Here is a 24,028-nt window from a genome sequence, read left to right as displayed (position 1 = left end):
AGGTTTTATGTACACATTTTTACATCCAATATTACTTTTCTCTATCAATAAACCTTCTATCTGGAAAATAAATTGAGAATCATATAATTATACGTATGTGTAAGAGATGGGAAGAGAGAGAGAATGAGAGCAACAGGAGACTGTATTAGTGTGTATGAGAGAAACTGTAGGAAAAAATGTAGATGTATCAGGACACAGGCTATCTCTATATCTTATTTATTTTCATAAATGTGCATTCAAAACTCAGATTCTATCAGTGAATCCAGCTGAAGAATAGCAAAGTCATCTTGTGTTAAAATTACTTTTATTCAGGATGAAAAATACAATATGTAACCAGATTAGATGATAGTCTGTGATTAGTTCTTTACCACATATTTCAAAAGAACTACATACTTACTTCCCATTGTTGTTACTGCAATATATTTCTTTTTATTTATTATTACTTAGAAGGTTACAATGTAGTGTTTTACATAGCTTTTCTTTAATAGCAGATAGAGGACATTTTGCATACAAATACAGGCAGAAAAAAAATTAACACATGACTTTTTAAAGTAAGAACAAAGAAGACACCAAATCTACAACTTGGAGTTGAGAGCTCAGGGAATTGTTTTTTCTTTAAATAGGTGCTTTCTTGGGTATGACATGGCCTGATAAAAGCTCTAGACTTTGCAGACTGCGGCAGCATAAAGCAGTTTCCAATGCAATGGATGAAGATGGATCTGAGGTAGAAAGGTGGTCATGGCTTTCCTTTTTATATAAAACAATTTTCTTCTTTTCAAAATATCTCTGCTGCAAATAGACACCCTTGCCCCCCAACCCACCCAACCTATTCTAAAATAATAGCAATTTCTAACTTTAAGCCTCCTTCTGGCCAGATCCCAGCTAAAGAGAACCCAAAGTTAAAATGTCTTTATGTTTTTATGTCTTTAGGTTTGAATGAAAACATATTATTTTCACCTTTTTTTGGTTCCTCTACATTTGCTAATGAAGTAACATGTTTAAACTGAATCAATTAAATGTTAAATCAGAAGCTAAACCAAAATACATAATTGAATGCACTCAAAGATGTAGGTGGAGGTACCATCACCTAAGCATTAATTTCATTTTCTGTAGAAGCAGTGACATAGACTTTTGATAAACATTCTTTCCAAATATATTGATCAAGTGAAGGGTATAAAAACATCTGATCTTTCACCCGAAAGGTAAAATAAGCCGTGCACTAAATGTGTGTCTGCTTTCAGCAAGAAAACAACTAGGAGTTTCAAGAACTATTAAGGACTTGAAAATACAAAACAACAATAAAATTCTCTTTGAAGGGAACCAAAGACAATGATGTGTTCTGGTATCACAATAGGTAAAGGTCTGCTGTGCATGTAATGATGAAAATCAAGACATGGGAACTAGGAAAGGTTGTACTGTTTTGTTTTTGTGTCAAAATGAAAATATGCTCAAGTGGGCAACCTTTGGTAATACGATCTTTGAGATTATTATAATGTAGTCTTCTTTATCAAATAGATTAAGACATAAAATAAATAATTAATTACTACTTATATAAAAAGGGAATAAAATGCAGGAAAAATATCCCAAAAGAAATGCCATTTAGGCTTACAGGATTTTTATTACGGTTATCCAAGTGGTCAGCAAAGAAGTAAGTGGGCAACGTCAAATAAAGTTAAATGGCATACACAGGGCTGTAGCCTAAACCATATGTGTGTATATATAAGATATTTGATTGAAATTTATGAATTTATTAATATGGCCAAATCACGGAAACAAATACATGGATCTATTTGGGATCTAGTTGGTTATATGGCTGATAAATTATAAATAACCAAAACATTGTGGTAAAAGAGTCAAAGAAATAATGAAGTAATTGTGCAAGGTTAATATGAACAGCAGAAGGAATGTAAAAATGTAAAGTGGTCTAATTCTTATGTAAGCTTTGTCACAGTTATTAAAAAGACGGTATCATATTAGAAAGCCCCCACCCACTTTCCCAATGCCGTATACATTATACAAATCCGTGACAAATCTATTACCATTTCCAAATACCTCTCTGTTCATTAATTTACACTTGCATAGAAAGGGAAGAAGAAAACAATAATATATGGTTATTATAAAAACAAAATATCCATTTCTCTTTGGATAGTCAGTGTTTTACTCTTTCAGTAGAACACACAGTCAGCACTCAACACCGTGGGCCAAGGAGCCATGGAGCTTCTGATTTAATGGAACTTGGAATTGGCATTTGCTGAAAAGGGCAACACTGTACGTCAGGAAACATTGGTTGGCCGGATGAATACTTCACATTGCCTGTGGGAAGGGAAAATAGCACTGTCAGAAATTTGCACAAAACATTACAGGAAGCAGAGATCTGTCAAGTCTTCAAGAAAATAAAAGTGCTTCTTTCAGGAGTCTTAACTCTATTGTGACTTTTGCTTCCTGCAATGAGGTCCCTCCCTCTCATGCTGAAGTTACCTAGTCTGCTTTCTATCACTGCAGCTGATTTAGAGGGAAGTCTGAAAGTCTTTTCTCTTGGCCAGGCTGGAAGCTAAGTTAAAATGGAGAAGACTTCATTTCTTTCTGCTGAAGGTACCAATGGTGAGTGAATGAGGCTGGTGAAAATATCCCATGTCTTCCTGGGGGACTGTGGGAGGTCATCTGTAGAGGGGGTACCCTAACAATGCCAACCATCTTGATCCCAAGCTGGAGTCCAGAGAAGAGGAAGAGAAGGCAGGAATCATAACCCAAGGGTGTTTAGTGGTGCCAGTTAAAGTTAAATGTCCCAGGTCAGAGACAATATAAATCCAGGCCACACTCATGGAAGTGGTATCAACCTTTTGAAGGGAAGGTCAAACATTTGGTCTTCTAAAAGGATTTTGAAATTAGAAAAAAATAAAAAAAAATGCTAAAATGAAATCATCCAAACTGGTCCATGCCTCATAAATCATAAAAGGCCTTTCTGGACCCTCAGGAAAGATATTCCATCTGTCTTTACACCTTATTTTATGGGGGACTTTATCCTGCTCCCTGGAAGCATGTTCCTAATGAAGCCACTGGAAAAACTGCCCACGGAGCCCCTCCTTTTCCCAGGTATGCTGAAAGCAGCAAACTCATTTGACTCTGGCCTAGAGCCCATTCTCCATGACTATTCAAATTTGGATTCTTCAGACACTTGCTTCTCCATTTTGAACATTTGATTGCCATGTTAGAGGGAGCAAAAATTCAGCAAACACTGATGGGTTCCAGGCATTGTACTGAGGGGAGGCCCTCCTGCGAAGCAGGTGTGGAAGATATCTCAGCCAGGCAGCCTCATTCAATTCTAATATGAGGTAAGTGCTGGCCACAGTAAATTCAAAGTGGTTTGAGGACAGAGAAGGGGAGAGATTAACCCTATATGAGAAAGGAACATTTTGTTACATATTAATATTGATAACTGAAACTCTGGCGCTGATTCATGTTAAATATAAAGCCAAGAGGATTTTTGAATTGTGTCTATATACTCCATTATCCTTGAGAATTAGATGTGTCTATTAATTGGACATACAATACTGCTCATTTTAGGTGTCAGAATTCTAAAAATTTAAGATCATGCTATGTAAATATTAGCCCAACCCTCCAGGTGAAAATATATACTTTTCATGAATTTCCATCCGACCCAAGACATGAAAAATGAAGAAAAGAGAAGAGCAGGAAAAAACACATGGAGAGGGAAGGAAGAAAATGGGAAAGGGGCCTCTTGTATTGAGTTACATGTTTGCTCCATCCACTAAGTTGCTGTACAACCGGGAACCATTTAGCTCTTTGTAAACTCAATTTCTAAAATCTAGAAACAGAGTAGGAGGAGAAGGCCTCCTAAGATCATTTTCTGCTTTAAATTCTGAGCACCTGTATTATATCTGAGGATTTTAAAAGATTCTCCCTTCCCTCCTTGCCTTTGTCACTCACAGCCTCATTCCACCTGGGGACCATCAGGACTAACCTCGTTGTACCCTTTATCCTTAATTTTAATGGGCCACCCTAAAAAGCTCTAGACTCCTGGTTGCCCTTCCATCACCTGTATTCTAGTCATATAGAGATCTGCATACCCCTTTTTGTGTCCCTATGCCTCACTCTTCCTAGCTCTTGAAACCTGTCCTATAGGTCATGTGGCCTGTGTTCTGCAAAACCCATGTTCCCAAACCCTTCTCTGAATGCTGCCTGCATCTACTTGCTCTAATCAATATCTGCATCTACCTGAAGACACAGCTTTCCTCATAACCCTCTCACACAGCACTTCCCCTCCCCACTCTCCCCCATTCCTCATACACTGCATGAGTCTTCCTTGGTCCTCATTGGGGCCTTTGGGGTATCTTCTTTCTCTTCTCCCTAAAAACACCCAGCTTTGAATCTCATATCATCAGACTATATGAATCCATTATGCAGTCATCTACTGACTCCGTAGGTCATGTTCCTTCACTTCTTGAAGTAAAAAATGGCTCAAAGTCCCCTACTCTAAAGCTATTTTTAAATGTTAGTGATTTCAACACCCATGGAGATGATTCTTCCAGCACTCTGGCTTCTTGGTTCTTTAGGCTCTTTTCCTCCAATGGTCCTGTCCTCCAACCTTCTTAGCCATTCACACAAAGGTCTAAATGGACCATTACCAATACTTGCAACCCCTCTAATTTCAATATCATTCAACCCAGCTTCTGACAACCACCTCTACCTCCACAGCTTACTTCCCCTACAACTGCAAATTTATCCATCCTTTGATAATAGGATCCATTGATCCTCCCATCTTTATTTCTGTCTCCCACACTGGACATTTCCTCATTCCTTTCGCTACTGAGCTTAAGCATCTGGTTCAATCATTATAATTACTTCTTTGCCTCTTCCCTTGAATCACTGTACTCACTTTGTCAAACCCCAACTTCAACTTTTTAAATGCCAATACTCAGCCCACTCTGGTGCCTGTGCTCATGAATGTGAATATGCCTAGAGGGCAACTTACAACCCTGCAGAATGGCCTCATGTTAAATTCATGAGTGGCACCTTTAATGCTGCTTGTAGTCACACTCTATTTTACCAGGCCATCTGCTCTTCTATTCTCCAAGAAGCTATCACACATCCTCCAGTCTCTCCTCGCACTTCTGACACCTCCTCCCCAACCTCACTCCCTGCTAAAGTCCCGGCTTCCAATTCACTTAGACAACAGAAGCAAGCAGGAGAGAACACCCACAGCTCACCACACCCCTAGCCTACTTCACATACCCTTGTCTTTTAGTTAAGATTCCAGCCTCTCTTGCCAATAAGACAATCATTCAGAAGGCTCATTGTTTCAAAAAGATTAGTAAACAAGTTCATGAAAGAAAATGTTCTCCAAAGCTGCTGTGGCTTTGTGGCACAATATTACTAAAAGTATGTGATAAGAAAATGTGAATGGAAAACAAAATCTCAGGATCCCTAACTCACTATGCTAAAGGGAAAAATTTAAAGTGGGAACTGAGTCACACAAAAACTACCTTCCTAAGCAGCTAGTTGCAAAGATAGAAGGCCAGTGACCTCCCTCACAAATTGCTCACAAGGAAATTTCTAAGGGCCCCCAAATCTTTACCCTAAAGCAGAGTTTTGTTGAATTTCACCCTGACAATGTGAATTAACAGCTTATCTTTACAGGACAAAGGCAGGACTATAAGTCATCTCTCCTCCCACCCTGAGAAAAATGTGTATTTGACTGCTTCTTCTACTCTAGGCATACCTTATCTTAATTATATAAAATGCAGATTTACTGAGCGTAAGACAAATGCATAATTGACTGTTCCTCCACCCGCTCCTGCCTGCTCTTTCGTTTTTGTGAAGCCCTCAAAATCCTTTTTGGGAAAAAACAAAAACAAAAAACAAAACAAAACAAAACACAGGCTACAAATCCTAATGAAACTTATCTCTCTTTTTCCCAGGTGTGTCCTCAACCTTGGCAAAGTAACCCTGTCTCATACACTTTTTGGTTTATAGAAAATACTAAAAGGCATAAGGCTACAGCTGCCAACAGTTCTCAGCAAATTTTTAAGTAAAAAATTGAAATATTTTCCCCTGCAAAGTAACAAAACCACCTCTGTGGTACCAGTCATTTTTTTTTAGGTCAATGTTCTGTGATAGCCACCTTAAGTAGACATTTGAGAGAGCAGTGGTGGTCAAATCTATCCAGAGTGACTTTATGTAGCACATAAGATGCCATTAAAAAGCTGTTAGAACACAAAGGATCAAACACATGGTATTTTTGGTATCTGTGGCTTGGGAGCCACCCCCCACCCCCAGACTGACAAACTGTTACACAGAATCAACTAACATTTAAATGTCAAGTAAGTTTACTTATTTACATGGAAAATAAAGTAGGAATAAAATCAGTGGTGGATAATCTGCTTACTCTACGTTGGGATCAGTAACATAGAGCCAACCAACCCATTAACTCTTACCTGTGGCCTGCTGGGAACATTTGCTGAAAGAGAAAACAAAAGAAATCACTTAATGGCAGTCCTGTTACTTTGCTGGTTCCAACTTTCAGGCACGCAAATGCGTGGAAAGTATCACTCTACATAGGGTAATAATAGCCCAGTTGTTAAATGGATGCTAATAGGAAAAACAAGAAACACATTTTTTTTTCCTGGCTTAATGCTTCAATGAGGGCTAGTTTTCCTGGTTAGTTTCTCATATCCCATGTGATTTAAGATTTAGTGCATACACTAAAGCATTCACTGAGCACTTAGTCTTGCAAAAAATCTCATTTCCTATTTAAATCATACTGTGTATTTGGTTTATGTATCAGAACAGAGCATGTTCTACTTACTTTGCTGAGTACTAATTCTGACCAAGGGACCACTGAAGGCATAAGTCTTTGGTTTCTGCCTCCCTTGACCCACCCTCGACACACCCTGGACCCTAACGCCCAGGAAAATGGTGGCCAAGTACTTGCATCAAGGAAAGTGCTGGCCTAATCCTCAGTGTCCTTCTGGACACTTGGGATAATAATAATCCCTTGGATGGGGGCCCAGTTAGGAACAACGGAGAAGTTAGAATATGGCATCTAATTCTCCTTTCCACACAGATAGCTCAATTCCTTTTTGGTTCCAGAGCCCATGACAGTGAAGACGATCTGGCAGGCTTTGCAAGGGCAGCCGCTGCCATCTCTTCTCTAAGGCATCTGCTTTTCGTCCCCTCTTTTGCTACATGATCATCTCGTTCTCAATGCTGGGGGAAAAAGAGGAGTTCTGTCCCCCAGTAATGGCAACAATCTGTTCTTGGTCAAATAAAAGTTGTCCCTAGTCATCTAGCATGCTGCACTCCTTCCATCTCTCACTGTTCTATGCTGAGTGGGAGAAAGGACATCAGTGACCATGTGCTGTGTGCTGGCAGCTATGTGAGAAAAAAAGAGCAGGCATGAAGAGTACCCTTCCTATAACGTCTGGAGGGAAAGTGTGAGGCCCAGTATTTGGGGGAGAAATCAGGCTAAAAGAAGCCTAGTTCTAACAGATCTGTAAGTTACATCCAGGAGAAAAGAGTTGACCTCCACAGTGTCCAAGGGATAGCTGAGTTGAATTATTATTAAGTACACCATAGGTTTACACACTCTTTTTAAAACAGACAGAGTTATGCTTCTCTTGCAAGTAACAAATATAACAAATAGCCAAACCCTAGACAGAAGTCTAATCCATTTTGCTCTAAACCAATACTTTTAACCTTACAGCCTTTTATCAAATAAAAGGCTATGGGTATTTGCCTGAACAAATCACACAAAAATATTTTAAAAAGGAAATCATTGCATTGCAGTGGGTTTTGGGTTTTTGATGAATGCCATTCAAGCTTAATAAACATAGGCAATTCATAGTAAAAATATGGCTGTGGGTCAAAAATAATTTTGAAAGCATTTCTTGGTCTATCAGCAAAAATTAGTTGGCTTACTGCCAGTATTTCATACATTTGAAGGACATAAGTAAAAAATGGACAAAAAAAATTTATACCAAAAAATAAAAATAGTTACTGCAGTCAGTGGGAATTTTAGTAAGTACACTTGTTAATTGGCAGTACATTTAAACCCCTTTCCTTAACTCCTTGCCAGGAAGTGAAGGAAATGTCTGCTTCTCTGCTCTAAGACTCAACATAAATAATTTTAAAAAAACTTTAAAAGGCCATAATTCAAGGATGCTATCAGGACCAACTGGGATATTAATTCAGACAAAGGAGTTCTAAAGTGTTATGTGCAACAATGTGTAGACACAGTTAAAAAACGGTCATGTTAAAATAGGCAATTCACATAATTAGGATTTATGAATACAGAGTTTCATTTTAATTCCAAGATTGCCAAGAGTGGAAATTCATTTGGGGCCATGCTAATTTTTAACCCACAAAGGATCAAAAGTCAAGATTAACATGAAGATCAATTCATTGTATGCTGGCGACAAGCATTTTTAAAGTTCTCATTAGTTACAGGGGCTCAAGGGATTGGCTTGGCATTGGGAGGGTGCCAATCCGATTTGTTTAGATAAATTCTCCAAAGGTGGTTGGTAAGCTTTGGGAATCACAAAGGCTTATTAAAATATTTGCTGGCTGAGCAACTTTAAAGGGACAAAAGAACAAATGAATCCTACAAAACGTTCTGAGTACTATCTAGGAATGCTACAAGGAAACCTTCCCAGCTAGAAAATGTAATCATTCACTCAAGTCAGAAACATGTATTGGGGCCGGGTGTGGTGGCTCACGCTTGTAATCCCAGCGGTTTGGGAGGCCAGGGTGGGTGGTTCACTTCAGGCCAGGAGTTTGAGACCAGCCTGGCCAACATGGTGAAACCCCATCTCTACTAAAAATACAAAAATTAGTTGGGCATGGTGGCATGTGCCTGTAGTCCCAGCTACTTGGGAGGCTGAGGCATGAGAATTGCTTGAGCCTGGGAGGTGGAGGTTATACAGACCTGAGATTGTGCCATTGAACTCCAGCCTGGGCAACAGAGTGAGTCTCTGTCTCAAAAAAAAAAAAAAAGAGAGAGAGAAAGACACATGCACTGGGCACTGAGTCTACCTCCCACGCTGATTTCTATTCTGCATCAATTTTTAAAAGGTTTAATAATTACAGGCAGAATATGAAAATATGTATCAATTTTATAAATAAGTCAATACAGCTTTTATTTTTATGGAAAGCTGTCCCTGTCTTGTATATAATACCAGAGAAAAAATATGAATAGCAGAATTTTCAGAAGCCAAAAATTAAAACATGGAGATTTCAAAGGATTCTAAAATACACTTTTCATCATTTCATACATGGATGTGCTTGAATTCTTGAAAAGAAGACATGACTAGCAATGCTCATTCAGAAAACTATGACTATTATAAATATTTGTGAATGTGCATAGTTAACACTATGAAAACATGAAGCCAGCTGCTCCAAACCAATACTTTTAAACCAACAGCTTTTTATCAGATAGAAGGCTATGGGTATTTTACATACTAACATATTTAAAAGGAAATCATTGCATTTCAGTAGGTTTTGAGTTTTTGACAAATGTGATTCAAGCTTAATAAACATTAAGGAATCTCATGGCTCCATAAACCACTCTCTGAACACTGAGAATGATATTGGTGAAGAGGGGACCAATGCAGGGGAGAGGATGAATCTCTGTGATGTGGGTCCCATTGAAGGTACTGTGTATACTCCTCTCAGAAACCAATATCAATGAACAGCTAACAAGATCCCCAACCAATAGGAATTTTATACTTGCCTTTAAAGTGAGGCCATAAAAAGAGATACATACATTTACCTGTTACAATTCATTTTTGCTCTAAATTATGATTATTTATTTTTAATAATGTTCTGTTTTAAAATGACATGGGTCCAGCTTTTGTAAAATCTGGATGTCAGAGTATACTTTGAGAAAAATTTAAGAGTAAATTCTTTAGGAAATGGAACTTGGAAAAAATCCCACATTTTTAGAATAAAATTTTTAATATGGAAATTATATATTTTATATTTATTACAAGGTGTATATTGAAACACATTTCCCATCCTGGCTGTCACTGCCAACTGACTTTTACAATTGGAAATGTCCATGATATTTAAATAAAAACTTCTAAACAGCTTTGATGTACAGAATTTGTTTTTAACTAATTATTAAGGTTATTTAGGTATAAGCTGAACTAAAAAGTAATTTCCTTTAAGAATTTAATTCTGGCTCATAAAGACTATGATGAGATTTTATCTACTCACTAAGTAACATACAATTGAAAATCAAAATCTCTAAATAAATTTGACCTTGAATTATAATTAATAAACTAGTTTTAATCAGTTTACTATTACTGTGGTTACAGAGCCTAGAAAATAAGCAACAATCTGGTAGCATGTGAGCATTCAGTGATCCTCTTAAGCTTTTGTGAGACTCTAAAAGCCAAAAGTGTGTCTATATGTGTGTGCACATGCATGCATGTGCTTTGGGGGGTGGGGAGGTGGGTGTGGAGACTGATGTAGTGTAAATGTGATTCTGCAAACTTTGAGAAGCATTATAGTAGATCTACAAATGAAAACCTGGGAAACACTGGCAAAACACAAATAGATATATTCATGTGCTGGTGGAAACCATAATATAATCTTCAGGCAAATATTCCTGAAAATTCACAAAGAAATATATGTTTTATTTATTTATTTATTTTGTTGTTGTTGTTGTTTTGAGATAGAGTCTCTGTGGCCCAGGCTGGAGTGCAGTGGCATGATCTCAACTCACTGCAACTTCAGCCTCCCAGGTTCAAGCGATTCTCATGCCTCAGCCTCCCAAGTAGGTAGGACTACAACTACAGGCTTGTGCCACCATACCTGGCAAATTATTTTTGGTATTTTTAGTAGAGATGGGGTTTCGCCATGTTAATCAGGCTGGTCTCAAACTCCTGACCTCAAGTGATCCACCTGCCTCAGCCTGCCAAAGTGCTGGAATTACAGGCATGAGCCACCGCACCTGGGCCAGAAATATATTTTAAATAGCTGTTTTCACATTCTGCTAATGATGGTATTTTAAAAATTACAAAGTTCTGTACAGTAAATAATAATTTTTAAATGAAGTCAATATATCTTATTTACCTACACTCCTGATAATTGATAATCTCTTTTTCATCATTTCGGATGGCTTTTTTTTTTTGGAGAGAAACTCTCACTCTGTCTCCCAGGCTGGAGTGCGGTGGCACGATCTCAGCTCATTGCAACCTCTACCTCCCCGGTTCAAGCGATTCTCCTGCCTCAACCTCCTGAGTTGCTGGGATTACAGGTGCACGCCACCATGCCCGGCTACTTTTTGTATTTTTAGTAGAGACAGGGTTTCACCATGTTGGTCAGACTGGTCTCGAACTCCTGATCTCATGATCCACCCGCCTCGCCCTCCCAAAGTGCTGGGATTATAGGTGTGAGCCACCGTGCCCAGCCTGGGATGGCATTTTCTAAGGAGATGACAGACAAGGGTAAAATAAGAGGCTATGCTTTACATGAATTCTTATTTTAGTGACTGCCCTGGATTTAAAATCAGTTTGAGAGTAAATCTCTCTAAAATTACAAATAATGTCTTCAAATCCTGTCAAAGATTATTTAAAATATAATTATAGTACTAAGTAATTTATATACATTTATATATTTGTATGTGTGTGTGTGTGTATATATATGTATACATATATACAGTTTACTTGTATGTATATATTCTGCTAGAAACACCAGAAGTGTTTTAGGTGAGAGCTCAGCCAAAATTGCAAGGTGGCAAGGTGCTGAAGACAAAACACTTGGAAAAAATGAATAAGTAAGAATTATTATATAATTTCCCCCGGAATTTGGTTATTTTCTGGCTCTTGGTTGTTCAGATGGAAACTTCACAGGGTCCTAATCTATGATGCCTTAAATTGTTTGGCCTTTATACAATGACTATTTTATTCCATGAGAAAAGAAACCAGCGGGAATAAAAAGGGAAAATCTGAAAACAATCCCTTTCTGCACTGGAGTCTGATGACATTGGAGAACAATGTTTGAAGAAAAGAGAGAGAATTACACTGGAAAGGCTATTTCCATGCCTTGTTTGGCATGCCACTGAAAGCTCTCCTTTGAACTAAGATGTGTTCCTTATGATAGCTTGCATCGAAGAGGATAATTTCTTCTTAAAACCAGACTTATTATTTTATTTGCCTTCATTTTATCACCCATCAGGCATATTGAAAAATCTCAAAGAGCAGAATTGCGTTGCGACTGTACCCCCGTTACTTGATGGTATCTAGGTTGAGCTTCATTTTCTTATATAATGTTTGCCTTATTTTCAAATAATATTCAGTCCTGTTTGTAATAAGGTTTTTGTTATCTTAAGGAAGAAGGCGAAGGGCCGCATGCAGAAAAAGAGAAAGGGAAGGAACACGCGCAGCTGTGGTGCTGCGATCTTTCATACTCACGGCAGCAAGATGGAAACGTGTTGTGAATCTGCTCCATGACCTCCGTGAGATCCGTGCTGGTGTCGTGCGGTGGGGCCAGCAGGTCCTCTCCCGCTGTGACAGCAAATAAAGAAAACAAAGCTTCTCAAATTAATGTCTAGCCTTCCACTAAAACCCAAATTCAGGAGGAAATACTCCAACCAGCCTCTAAATATCAATGTGAAAAGATTTCCCATTGCCAAGGACAATTTTAGGGGAATATACCCAAAACATTTTTGCTTGAGTGGTGGTAATATAATTTTGCATAATTAACACGTACTAGCTGTTTGTTTGCGTAGAAAGAATCCACACACCAGGGGACTGAAAAATATGAGACTGAAAAACAAGTAATATGGTCTTATTATTTCAGTGTTTGAATGAGAAATCTATTATTTTTGCACCACAGGTATGTTTTCATACAAGAAAAATTTCACCAATTTCTTTTTCTGTCCTCCTTTCTTTTTGGAGACTTCGGCTTAGGCCAGCTTATCCTGCCACAAAAGTAAAGGCATCTTATTTAAGATACTTTTCACTAGGATGTATTTTTTATCCTATAATCCATAGTCGAAATAATTCTCTTATTTAAAAAATATGAAAATAATCTTAATGTTTTAATATATATATTTTTTGAGACGGAGCCTCTGTCACCAGGCTGGAGTGCATTGGTGCGATCTCGGCTCACTGCAACCTCCACCTCCCAGGTTCCAGCAATTCTCCTGCCTCAGCCTCCCGAGTAGCTGGGACTACAGGTGTGCTCCACCACGCCTGACTAATTTTTGTATTTTTAGTAGAGATGGGGTTTCACCATGGCCTCCCAAAGAGCTGGGATTACAGGCGGGAGCCACTGCACCCAGCTAACATTTTAATTTTTTTCTGGTTAATGTACCAAAAGATATCCCACCAAGAAATTAATTTGGTTACAATATATCGTTCTCAGTAAAATTCTAGAATTTTAATTTAATTGATAACAAAATGTCATTGGTTAACACCTAGTTTACTGAGTCCTTCCTAGCATCAGTGACAGGTCCCCACTGTGACCAAGGACAGGCTGCGTGGGACCGCTGCCTCTGATGGGACAGGCAAGACAATGTCTAAGTGGACTAGGACGAAGAAAAGTGAATAAATGAATTTCCACACCTTGGCAGATACAACCATAATGTTTGGTGTAATATTATTAGTCCTGAATATGCACCAATATAACATTTTAGAGACAGTGTACTAAAAAAATCATTCATAAGCAAATAATTTAATTTCTTGCTCATTCTAAAGGGCAGAGGAGGCTTTTTCATCCAAACTTCAATCCACTTCTACAGATTATATAAACAAGTGTATTATAGCTTATTTGAAAATGTTTGCTTTTTGATATTGTTGAAATGGATTTGCACCTATTTAAGACCAAATACAAAAACTCTTTTACTTCCTAAGGCACCAGTGTGTGGGAATGTTACTTAACAGGAAACACAAACTAATGGCAAAGCACAAAGCAGACTCAGCAGAGGAGCTGTGTGCTGGGGACACCGACCTGCCTGGTGGAACTGTGGGCCGGAGGCATCTGGATCAAGCGAGTAGCTCAGTGCAGAATGCTGAGGAGAAGCCCATGGGGAAACACCGTTGATTCGGGAATCAGATTCAGGCTGGAACCACATTCAGAGGTTAAAGCAGAGAAAGGATTCAAATAATCATAAGGAAAAACATTTCCTTTTTAACTTCCCCGCCCTCACCATGGATAATTAAATCATATAGAAGTCTTTGCCTTCAGATGTTTTCCATAAATTTTAGCATCAGCTTGGTGGGGGCTTTGGTCCTTCTCTTTCCGCTTGGACACCTTGAAGAACCCACTTGGTTATGCTGCCAGACTCATTTATCAACACCATTTTTATCCCTCAATTTTTCTATTGTTTTAATGTTAAGTGAATTCATAAGCATAGTTCACTCATATTTTAAACATCAGCACTGGGTTTCTAATACAGTAAATTTATCCAATTTCAAAATCAGCTCATATTCCAAGGCAATATGGAGAGAGTGGTTAGAAGCATGATTATGGATTCAGATTGCCTGGATTCTAATTCCCACTCTGCCACTCATAAGCTGTGTAATTCTGAGAAAACTGTAGAACCTTCCATGCTTTCAGTTCTTTATTTGTAAAATGGGGAGGGTAATAATAGTGCTGTGTTATAGGGTTTTGTGAGGGGAGTGAAGAATGACTATTTCTAAAATGGTTAGAACAGCCTGACACTTAGTAAATACTTCGTAAAGGCACTCACACAAATCTTCAATACGGATACGCTGACAAATATATGGTCAAATTAGAAAGTGTGAGCCATCATATAGGGAATGCAGATGTTACAAGTTTTTCATGCAGATTTTTCCATTAAATCTATATTAGTTGAAGCCTGGTAGTTCTGCTAGTTTTTACTATCAGAGTTGAATTTTCCATCTACTTCTAGCATTCATCATCCTAAATTGTTTAGAAGAGATAAGAGCTCTGCAGTCTTGGATATAGAGAGCCATTTGGATATTAGCTATCTCTAAAAGCATTACTATGTGATTCTCAAGGCACATGAGCCATCAGGCAGCACTGTCTAATGGGATGAAGGGAGTAGGGGAAGGCAAGGGTGAACAGAAAAGCCTTTTGCTCTCCTGTGGGCATCAACCAGCCATGACAAAGCTTTTGAGCACAGCTTCCTTCTGCAGCAATTCCACCTATGCACTAAGTTGTTAACACTAACACTTCATATTCTAAACAAGAGATTGCAAGAGAAAATCCATCCCTTACACAGCACCATTTGGAAACTTCAAGTCGCGGAATGAAAAATGTAACTTTTTCAATGTATGTGGCTAGCACTAAGTAAGACTCAAACATTCCGAAGGGCTTCAAGAAACCCATGTCTTGGGTCACTCTTGGGAAACTCTTACTTTCCAAATATGTGGGATTGAGAGGCCCTGAAGTAAGCCTTCCATTGAACAGCCTCACCCAAATTCTGAAACACTGAGAGACATAGAGAAAAGTGTATGGTCAAATTATGAAGAGTGATCTATGTGTAGGTAAGGCAGAAATGACACTGTTTTGAATTATTCTGATAAGTTAAGAAGACTGAGAGCAACTGTGAAAAGGTAGTTTTCTAAAATTTGAGAGAATCACTGGAGAGAAAGTTGTTCCTGCTTTGAGTCAATAAATCATTTCTGGAGAAAGGCACTCCTATTATATCACATAGGAGCTCCACACAGCACAGGCTAGAGAAAAAGACAAAAGATGGCATGCATGTTGATGTCAGGGATTCTTCAAGAGAGAGGAGCTCTTGGCCCCTGTGCTGGGACTCTACGCTCTCTGCACCTGCTGCAAAGGTCTCTCCATCACTACTTCTGAGACATCACTCCTATTCCTAACTACTATGTGCCATCAAGCACTTAATTCCCTACAGTGTGCTGTGTCTTCACATATGAAAGTATCTTGCTGTGATCTCTAACAAGATGGCAGGCACCAGAAAGGCAGAAACTGTATTGATGCTTCTTTTATATCTCAAAGAACAGTGTTTTTCAAAACTGAATGCAATAACCCACTGATGAGTTATAGAATCAATTTAGTAGGTCCTGACCAGCATTAAGAAAGAAAAACAGAAGGAAGAAAGGGAGGGAGGAAGAAGGGGAAAATAGAAAATAAGAGCTGGCATTTCTCTATAAAGGCAAGTATTATTTTGTATTCTCCATACATGCATGTATTCATCATAATGTAAATTGTATTTCTTATCATCCAGAAAGCTTGCAAGCAACTCCCATAAAACATGGTCCAGTGTTAGGAAATAATAGTAGCAAATTAATAACCATCTTTAACTCAATTTCTTGAGAATAGAAAATAATGATTCTTGGAGTCAGCATTCTTGTCTCACTGGAAGAAAGCTTTAGAATGCCGATTTCAGGTCTCTTGCCGTTCCTTAATACAGATGCTTCCCATGTATAATTTGGGAAGATATATGTCATAGGATATTTTCTCTCAAACAGTTCAGAGCTGAGGCGAACTTCATTGTTAAAGAAGACTGGGAAATTCCATTGTAAGCTGGGCAAACACATTTTTGTGTGCCAATGAGGATTTATATGCTTACATGTAAAAGGAAATTTCTAAGCCAGTCTGAATTAACTACGGAGGTAAGAAATTGAAAGTGGACTTCTCTGCCTCTCCTGACACCTGGACCATCATCTCCCAGGGCAGTGGACAGATGGCCTGGGGAGGTGTGACGCTGAATTCTACACACCCTACCTGCTCCAGCAGCTGTCGGAGGCGGTGGAGCTGAGACTCCAGCTGTTTATTGTGATCTTCCAAAATCTGCATCCTAGCCTCCAGCCGCCCTTTGTGCTGCCTGAGGAGTTTTGCTTCTGCTATAAGCTCTGAATCCTCAGACGTGTGATGGGGAGATACAATCGACTCTGGCGGTGAACCAACAGGGAGCCCCCTTCGGAGGTGCTGGTCCTTCAGCTGCTCATACTCCACCTGTAGATTTCTAATACAGAAAGAGGGAGAAACAGAATTACTACCACGTGCATTATCGTCTCTCCAAAATCGTCTGTGAGGTTCAAATTTAGCTCATGCTAGTTCCTCTTATATAAAAATGTGTATTAATAGTAGGATGAGCATGCAGGAATAAAATAGTAGTTTTAAGCAAGTGTCCCAGTAGACATCATCAATGAACCCCCAAATGCTGCTGTATTGCAGCCAGCATCCCAGTTTGTTAATATCCTCTAAAATTTTCACTCCACTGAGATTTCTTAGACAATAGTCTTGAAAAAGAGAATAAATGGGGGCTACAGTGAAATTCATACAAAAGAAAGGATGACATATTTCCTTCTCCCAGGCCTAGCACACCTTTGTTCTTCCTCCAGGTCAGCAATGATCCTCTCCAGTTCTCCACGTTCTTCCTTCTCTACTGACTTCAGGATCTGAGCTGGGCTCTGCGGCTGGCTCACTGGGGACTCTCCTCCGAGTGTTTGGCAATACTGCTGGATGAGGGCGTGCTCGTCTTCCCTAGCAAGACAAAGGAAACAGACCCAGAGGCTCACATCTGGATGGTGATGTTTTTGGACATAAAGGAAGTAGAAATAATGATGGACAGGATAGTGGCTGGGCCAAGTTTGTCTTAGAGCTCAGTGTCTCCATGACCTCCCTTTTAAAACTCTAGGAAGAAGTTCATCTAGCAGAGCATGGATATTACATGAGTCAACATTTCAGGCTTCTCTTTCATCTAACAGCTCTATCTCATAAACTTCAGAAGGGATATCTTACTCAACAGAAAAAACAAAAATAAGGAACAGCATTTAGTATAAAAGCTACTGTAGACAAAATCAATTACTCCATGCCTAAAGAGTTGATTAAAAGACTACTGAATTAAGAATCATCTGACTTCACTGTCTTTAGAATTTCATTGAAAGTAACTTTGAAATGCTTTGTAACCCATATGACAAGGTTTATAACCCTTATGTTCTTTTATTTAAATAGCTCAGCACAAATTATAATTGTAGATATTTATAATGTCTCTACAGATATTTTACTTTATATTATTAGCAGGTCATTTTTAGGGTTGATCACTCTGCATTAGAACAAGAAACTACATTTAATGCATGTGGGTTCTCCCACTTATCTAACTACCTGTCTAATGAACTAGACATAGCAGTAACGTGGTTGAATTAGTAACTGACATAAGTGAATGTCTAACAAAGTTGATATATTTATGGCAAGAAAATGCTTTCTAGCAGACTCGGAATTTCTTATCTTCTTTCAACAAGAGAGATCCAGTGAGATCTTATAAATGTGCAAATACCAATCTCCTGGCTAATACTAGCAGGGCAGTCCATTAGCAGATGGCACGTGGTCCGTTTTGATGGCTTTTGGTAAACAAGTCCTGGAAATCGATGGCTTTACAGGATAGGGCAGCAGGAAAACCTCATGTCAGTTATGTAGCTATCAGAGTGTCAAATGGAGCTATCTCATGACTGAAGCAGCTCCTTCCTGCGTAAGCGATGGGGGCTGCAAACATCCCTTAGAGACTTCTTCTGTTACTCTGGAGTCAGACAGCATCCTATTGCAGCCAGAAAGAACCTGGTATGTGGTGCTGGCAGTCCTGGGCCTCTCTCAGCTTCACCAGAGCCTTGAGATTACCTGTGCCCTTGAGCTGATGAGTAACACTTGATGCTGGGGAAGACCTCTGGTACTTGTAATTCTGGTTTGAAAATTCATCTTGGTGTTACTGCAGTTTACTCTAACAAGGAAGGGACTTGAAATTGTATCAGAAAGTTGGTGAATTCCTAGAAAAGGTTTATCCTAAGCATTGAGATCAGAGAGCTAGATTCAGCAATTGAGAAAACTGAACGTTCTGGTATTATGCTTGTCAAACAGCCAAAGCAAAAGTTCAGATGTGCCACTTGTTGATTTATTTTGCTTTCTTCATCAATAAACCCCCTCTCTTTTTCTCTCCCTCTAGAAATATATAGATATAGATATGTACATGTGTGTATGTGAGTACATATATATTTAAATAAAGGTCATATACTTTGGTTAAGGCCACAATATAATAGTAAGTACCTAACCTGACCTTCTTGCTTTTATCAAATAAATTTTAAAAGAGGATGGGGTGGGACCCTTACGACACAGTTAGCAACTGGAAATAAGGAACACCAGTGGGTTAAGGATTGAAGTAAGCTGCGGCATTATCCTTTGATTCCCTTTCCTGAGAAAACGTAGCATCACTGGGAAATGAATGAAGGAACCTCTAGAAGAACCCCATGCTTGTTCCTGGGTTTAGAAGGACGAGAAGAAGAGAGTATGGGTACTGCACCACTGCAGAGAGCAGCACTTGAAAGCAATCCAAAAGCTCCTCAGTTTCCCATGTAGCTAAATCAAACAGACTGGCAGGGAGATATGGGTCTGTGTATGTGTATATTTTCCTCATAGGAAGTAAATGGCCAATACCCTAAACCTAGCTGTGTTATCCGGGGCAGAAGCAAGCTGTAAGACTAATGTCTCAACACCACCGGGACACCAATGAGCTGCAGTGAATTACACAATGCAAAGTCAGCGATGCCTGGAGGCACCTCACCAAGTTCATGTGAAGAGAGAGGTGATAAAACATGACAAAAGAGCAGCTCTAACATATGGATAGGACAAATGGACAAAGCGTAAAGATATAGTAGATATAAAATAAAACAGCAAAATAAGAGTTCAGTAGAACATCTTGTAAATATTTCTCATTTCTCAGGATGAAAAAGATCTGAGTATAGAAACTATAAAGACAGAGTACCCAAAAATAATAATAACAAAAGAAGCACATTCATATGTATCCCTGGAAAATGTCTGTATTTTAAAGATAAAGTATCACAAGCAATCTGCCAGAAATCAAAATAAAACAGTAAATCATGTTCAGAGGTGGAAAAAGGTTTAGCTTCCTATTTTCCATAATATTAAATGTCCAAAGACAATGGAGCAATATCTACAGTCCTAACCTATCCATCCATATGACCAGGCAGGTCATTCAAGTGTACAGGCAAAGCACTTTGTCCACATAGCATATGAAAGAAAGAATGAGCAAGGATAATGCAAAATGGAACTAAAGTAGATGGTAATCTCAGGTGTTACGATAAAAAATAGAGGTAAACTTATTCTAATATTAGTTAAAAGAACAATTAGTTGGCTGGGCACGGTGGCTCACGCCTGTAATCCCAGCACTTTGGGAGGCCGAGGTGGGCAGATCACTTGAGGTCAGGAGCTCGAGACCAGCCTGACCAACATGGTGAAACCCCATCTCTACTAAAAATACAAAAATTAGTTGGGCTTGGTGGTGGACACCTATAATCCCAGCTACTTGGGAGGCTGAGGCAGGAGAATCGCTTAAACCCGGGAAGCTGAGGTTGCAGTGAGCTGAGATTGTGCCACTGCACTCCAGCCTGGGCGACAGAGTGAGACTCTGTCTCAAAAACAAAACAAAACAACAAACAAAACAAACAAACAAAAAATTAGTTCTATGATACCTATCAATAACATACCTAAAAGAAAATAATAAATATGGAAAGAAAAGACTTAAAATAAGTACTAATATAAGGACAACAAGAATTAAAAGAAAACTTGGATCCCCTAAGCTACCTGGCTGATCTTGTGGCCATGATTTGACCACAGATCCTGGCGTAGAGTTCCTCCAAGATCACAAGCCACCGTTATGCCCTCAGAACATTTACTACAGCACCTGACCTCATGGATTAACTTCAGTGCTTAATATTAATACCAAGTAAATTTTTGTTTTAAAGATTTGGAGACTGACTATCCATAGTGAAACCAGCCAAAATTAGATTTGAGATGTATTTTTGTTGTCAACATACATATAGATTCACTTCTCTGGGGAAGCTGATAGAGTTTAACATATTATTATAATTATCATCCCCACTATCATTGCATTCTTTCATTATGGTATCTGGAAGAGAGTTAAGGCAGTTTTCACAAAAATAAGAATTTAACAATCATTTATATAAAACATACAATTTTAGTCTTAAGTGTTTTTCACAGATTATTAGGTCTAAATGTTGAATATAAAAATAGATACATTCTAGTTCTTAATTACATATAGTAAAAACCAATAACAAACTCTTTAAATGCAGATAGAACATGAGGTACCAGATCAGGGACATTAAACATCAATCGTATGTCTTGGGCTAAAATAGAAAATGTTGCAAAAATAATAGGTTTGCACCAAGGAAATATCATTAGATGGAATATAATTATACTACAGTTAAGTCACACATAGTAAACACTATCTAGATTACAAAATTAGTACATATCAGATGACAAAAAAACTGTGATTCATTCAATGAACTTTTGAAAGTAGACAAGACATAAATAAAAATAATGATTTTCTTTCTTTTAAGGATTGTTCTGTTCTAGGTTTCAGATCTGCAAACTGCAATGCCTGTGTAAACCACAGTCAGCCTCCCCATTCTTTCTTTCCAGTGTCACCCAAGGGCAGATGGCAGATGGAGTGAGACGTCCTGATAGCCATGGCCCAAGGAATTGTCCTTGCGTTCCCGCTTCTGAGATTCCCCAGAACCGTCATGAGTCCTATCCTGTCCTGAGATGTCATTGCTCAATTTTTCCTTCAAAGATATATAGTATTCGTAACATCAATTTCCTTTTAAATTGTCCAGAGTCAATCGAACGTACTCATGTATCTAATTGTAATAGATATATGGGTGATCAGGGACATGTCATTTATCTTTCTGGATGTCAGCTTCCTTGTTTATAAAATAGGACTCATAATAATGCCCATCCTAGGGTTCATAGGAGATTATTTGTTTCCTTGCATCATCTAGCACCTTGAGGTCACCTGCATTCCTCATTTTCAAAGCCAACAACAGCAGCATCTGCAGATCTCCCTCTGACCTCTGCCTCCATTGCTACGTCTCCTTCTCTGACTCTGGCTCTCCTTCCTACCCTTTATGAGGACCCTTGGGATTACACTGGGGCCATCTGGATTATCCAGGATAATCTCTGTATTTCAAGGTCCTTAATTAAAAACCTGTGGCAAAGTCCCTTTTGCCAAGTAAAGTAGTATATTCACAGGCTTCAGGGATTAGGATGTGGACACCTTTGGGGGGCCATCATTCTGTTTACCACAAATGCCTTCATCATGTTCTTCTGGTAGGATGACTTATCTATTTCCTTTCTAGCCTATAAGATTCATGGAGACAGTATCTGCATCTATAGACCTATTGCAGTATTGGGTGCATGGCGGTCGTGAGTTGGTAAATGTTTAACAGGTTCTCCAAGAGAAAAAGACCTTGATTTGTGGCATTTGCAACTTCTGTGATTTAAATACTTTGATCATGGCCAATTTCAAGTTCATGACTTCACTGAATGTGGAACTGGGAAAAGATACACATTTGTACACCACCTGACAGAGATAATGAATCAGGAGTATTCAATCTTTTGGCTTCCAGGAACCACATTGAAAGAATAAGAATTTTCTTGGGCCACACATTAAATACACTAACACTAATGATAGCTGATGAGCTAAAAAAGCAAAAAAACAAAACAAAACAAAACAAAAAAAACAAATCACAAACAAATCTTATAATGTTTTCAGAAAGTTTACGAATTTGTGTTGGGCTGCATTCAAAGCTGTCCTGGGCCACATGTGGCCTGTGGGTTGCAGGATGGACAAGTTTATAACAAATAATCCCAAGGGCATAGATATTAGTGAAATGAAGTAAAATCATTAGGGTGTGATGAGTTTTGAGAATTACTTTTGTTTTTGTTTTAATCTAATTTATTTAATTGTAACTGTATATACATGTATATAAATTATTTTTAAAAAGGCTCTGTTTAACAGCTTACAAACATCCTGAAAATGTAACAATCAGCTCTCACAATTGGCTCCAGCATACCATTACATGGTAGGTATATATTAATAACAACTGTCTGTTGGATGGGTGAACGAGTTAATATATATAATGACAGTATATTAAAATGTATCTGACTGTTAATCTTCTGACTTTTTTTCTTTTCTTTTTAAAAAATGTTAATCTTTTCTGAAACAGTGCTAAATCTGAAAATAGTATTTATTCCTATTTTAAGATACAATATACTAAATTTGAGCATTACCTTTACTGTGTTCACAGGGCATGACAAAACATTTTAAAGAAGTAAGATTTTGTTCTGAATTATTATCTTTTATTTCCTTTAACGCTTTGGCTATGGTCAGCCTTGAGGAAATTTGTTGATTTAGGAAAGATTCAAGATACTTAACTACTTTACATGAAATGCACACCAGTAGGTTAAATATGAAACAAACATTATGAATACACCTTTATTTTGATTTGGGAATTGTTTCACACTCATAGTACATGAATGATAATGTATAAATCTCTACTACATTACGGTCAAGTATTAAGATGCAATCTTTGAAATCTGAAATTGAAAAACCTCCTGATAACTTTTATTTATAAGCATAATAATAAATAAAACAAGTTTTAGAAAATATGGAAAGAGAATATTCTATATTTCAGCACTTTAAGTATTTTAACCTAGCACTCTCCATAGTTTTTTTTTTTTTAGTGAAAACACCCAACTACTATGTTTGACAACTTTTCTGTCTACTTTACAGATTCCCATCAGATCCAAACCACAATAGAGCTTTGTTAGTCACATAAGCTTGACAGTATTAGTCTTTTAGATATTATTCAGGATTAAAAATGTGAATTCCAGGGCACAAAAAAAAGAATAAAAAGTTCCAAAAGTAAGAGTACACACAATAGTGGGATAATCAGTGATAAAATATTTGCTGAGAAAGTTCCACAACCAAGTGGAATATACACATATGGGGAAATCAGAAATAAAATAATTGGCTAGAAAGCTTTTTAGTATATAATATCTTTTTAGTATTCTAAAGTCAACGAGGCTTTTCTTAGTTGCTAATAAAATAAAATATTGGCAGAGGAGTTAACAGTTGTCAATGAAGGGTAGGACTATATATCTAAGTATGTGTGGGTCAGAGTTGCTAAATGCAGATATTATGGAAAAAATGTTAGCTAGTGGAAGAAAGAGG

The 24,028-nt window shown here is 38.1% G+C and overlaps 1 protein-coding gene across 3 annotated transcripts in view; it reads right to left on the bottom strand.

Moving 5' to 3' along the window:
- Window positions 1–287: 287 nt before the first annotated feature.
- The window catches only part of UTRN (utrophin), a 568,097-nt gene continuing 544,356 nt past the window's right edge, over window positions 288–24,028 (bottom strand). For all 3 annotated transcript variants that reach the window (XM_014345496.4, XM_063605516.1, XM_008963924.6), the window contains 6 exons: window positions 17,311–17,469; window positions 16,708–16,948; window positions 13,975–14,086; window positions 12,435–12,527; window positions 6,456–6,478; window positions 288–2,313 (listed from right to left, as the gene is read on the bottom strand). In XM_014345496.4, coding sequence (XP_014200982.4) covers window positions 2,305–2,313; window positions 6,456–6,478; window positions 12,435–12,527; window positions 13,975–14,086; window positions 16,708–16,948; window positions 17,311–17,469 — 637 coding nt within the window. In that variant the 3' untranslated portion in view covers window positions 288–2,304. The remainder of the gene's footprint in view (window positions 2,314–6,455; window positions 6,479–12,434; window positions 12,528–13,974; window positions 14,087–16,707; window positions 16,949–17,310; window positions 17,470–24,028) is intronic.

This window comes from Pan paniscus, chromosome 5, assembly GCF_029289425.2.
Source record: "Pan paniscus chromosome 5, NHGRI_mPanPan1-v2.0_pri, whole genome shotgun sequence".
Classification (NCBI taxonomy): Eukaryota; Metazoa; Chordata; class Mammalia; order Primates; family Hominidae; genus Pan; species Pan paniscus.
Note: the sequence above shows the minus strand (reverse complement) of the source record. Positions and strands in the feature narration are given on the sequence as shown.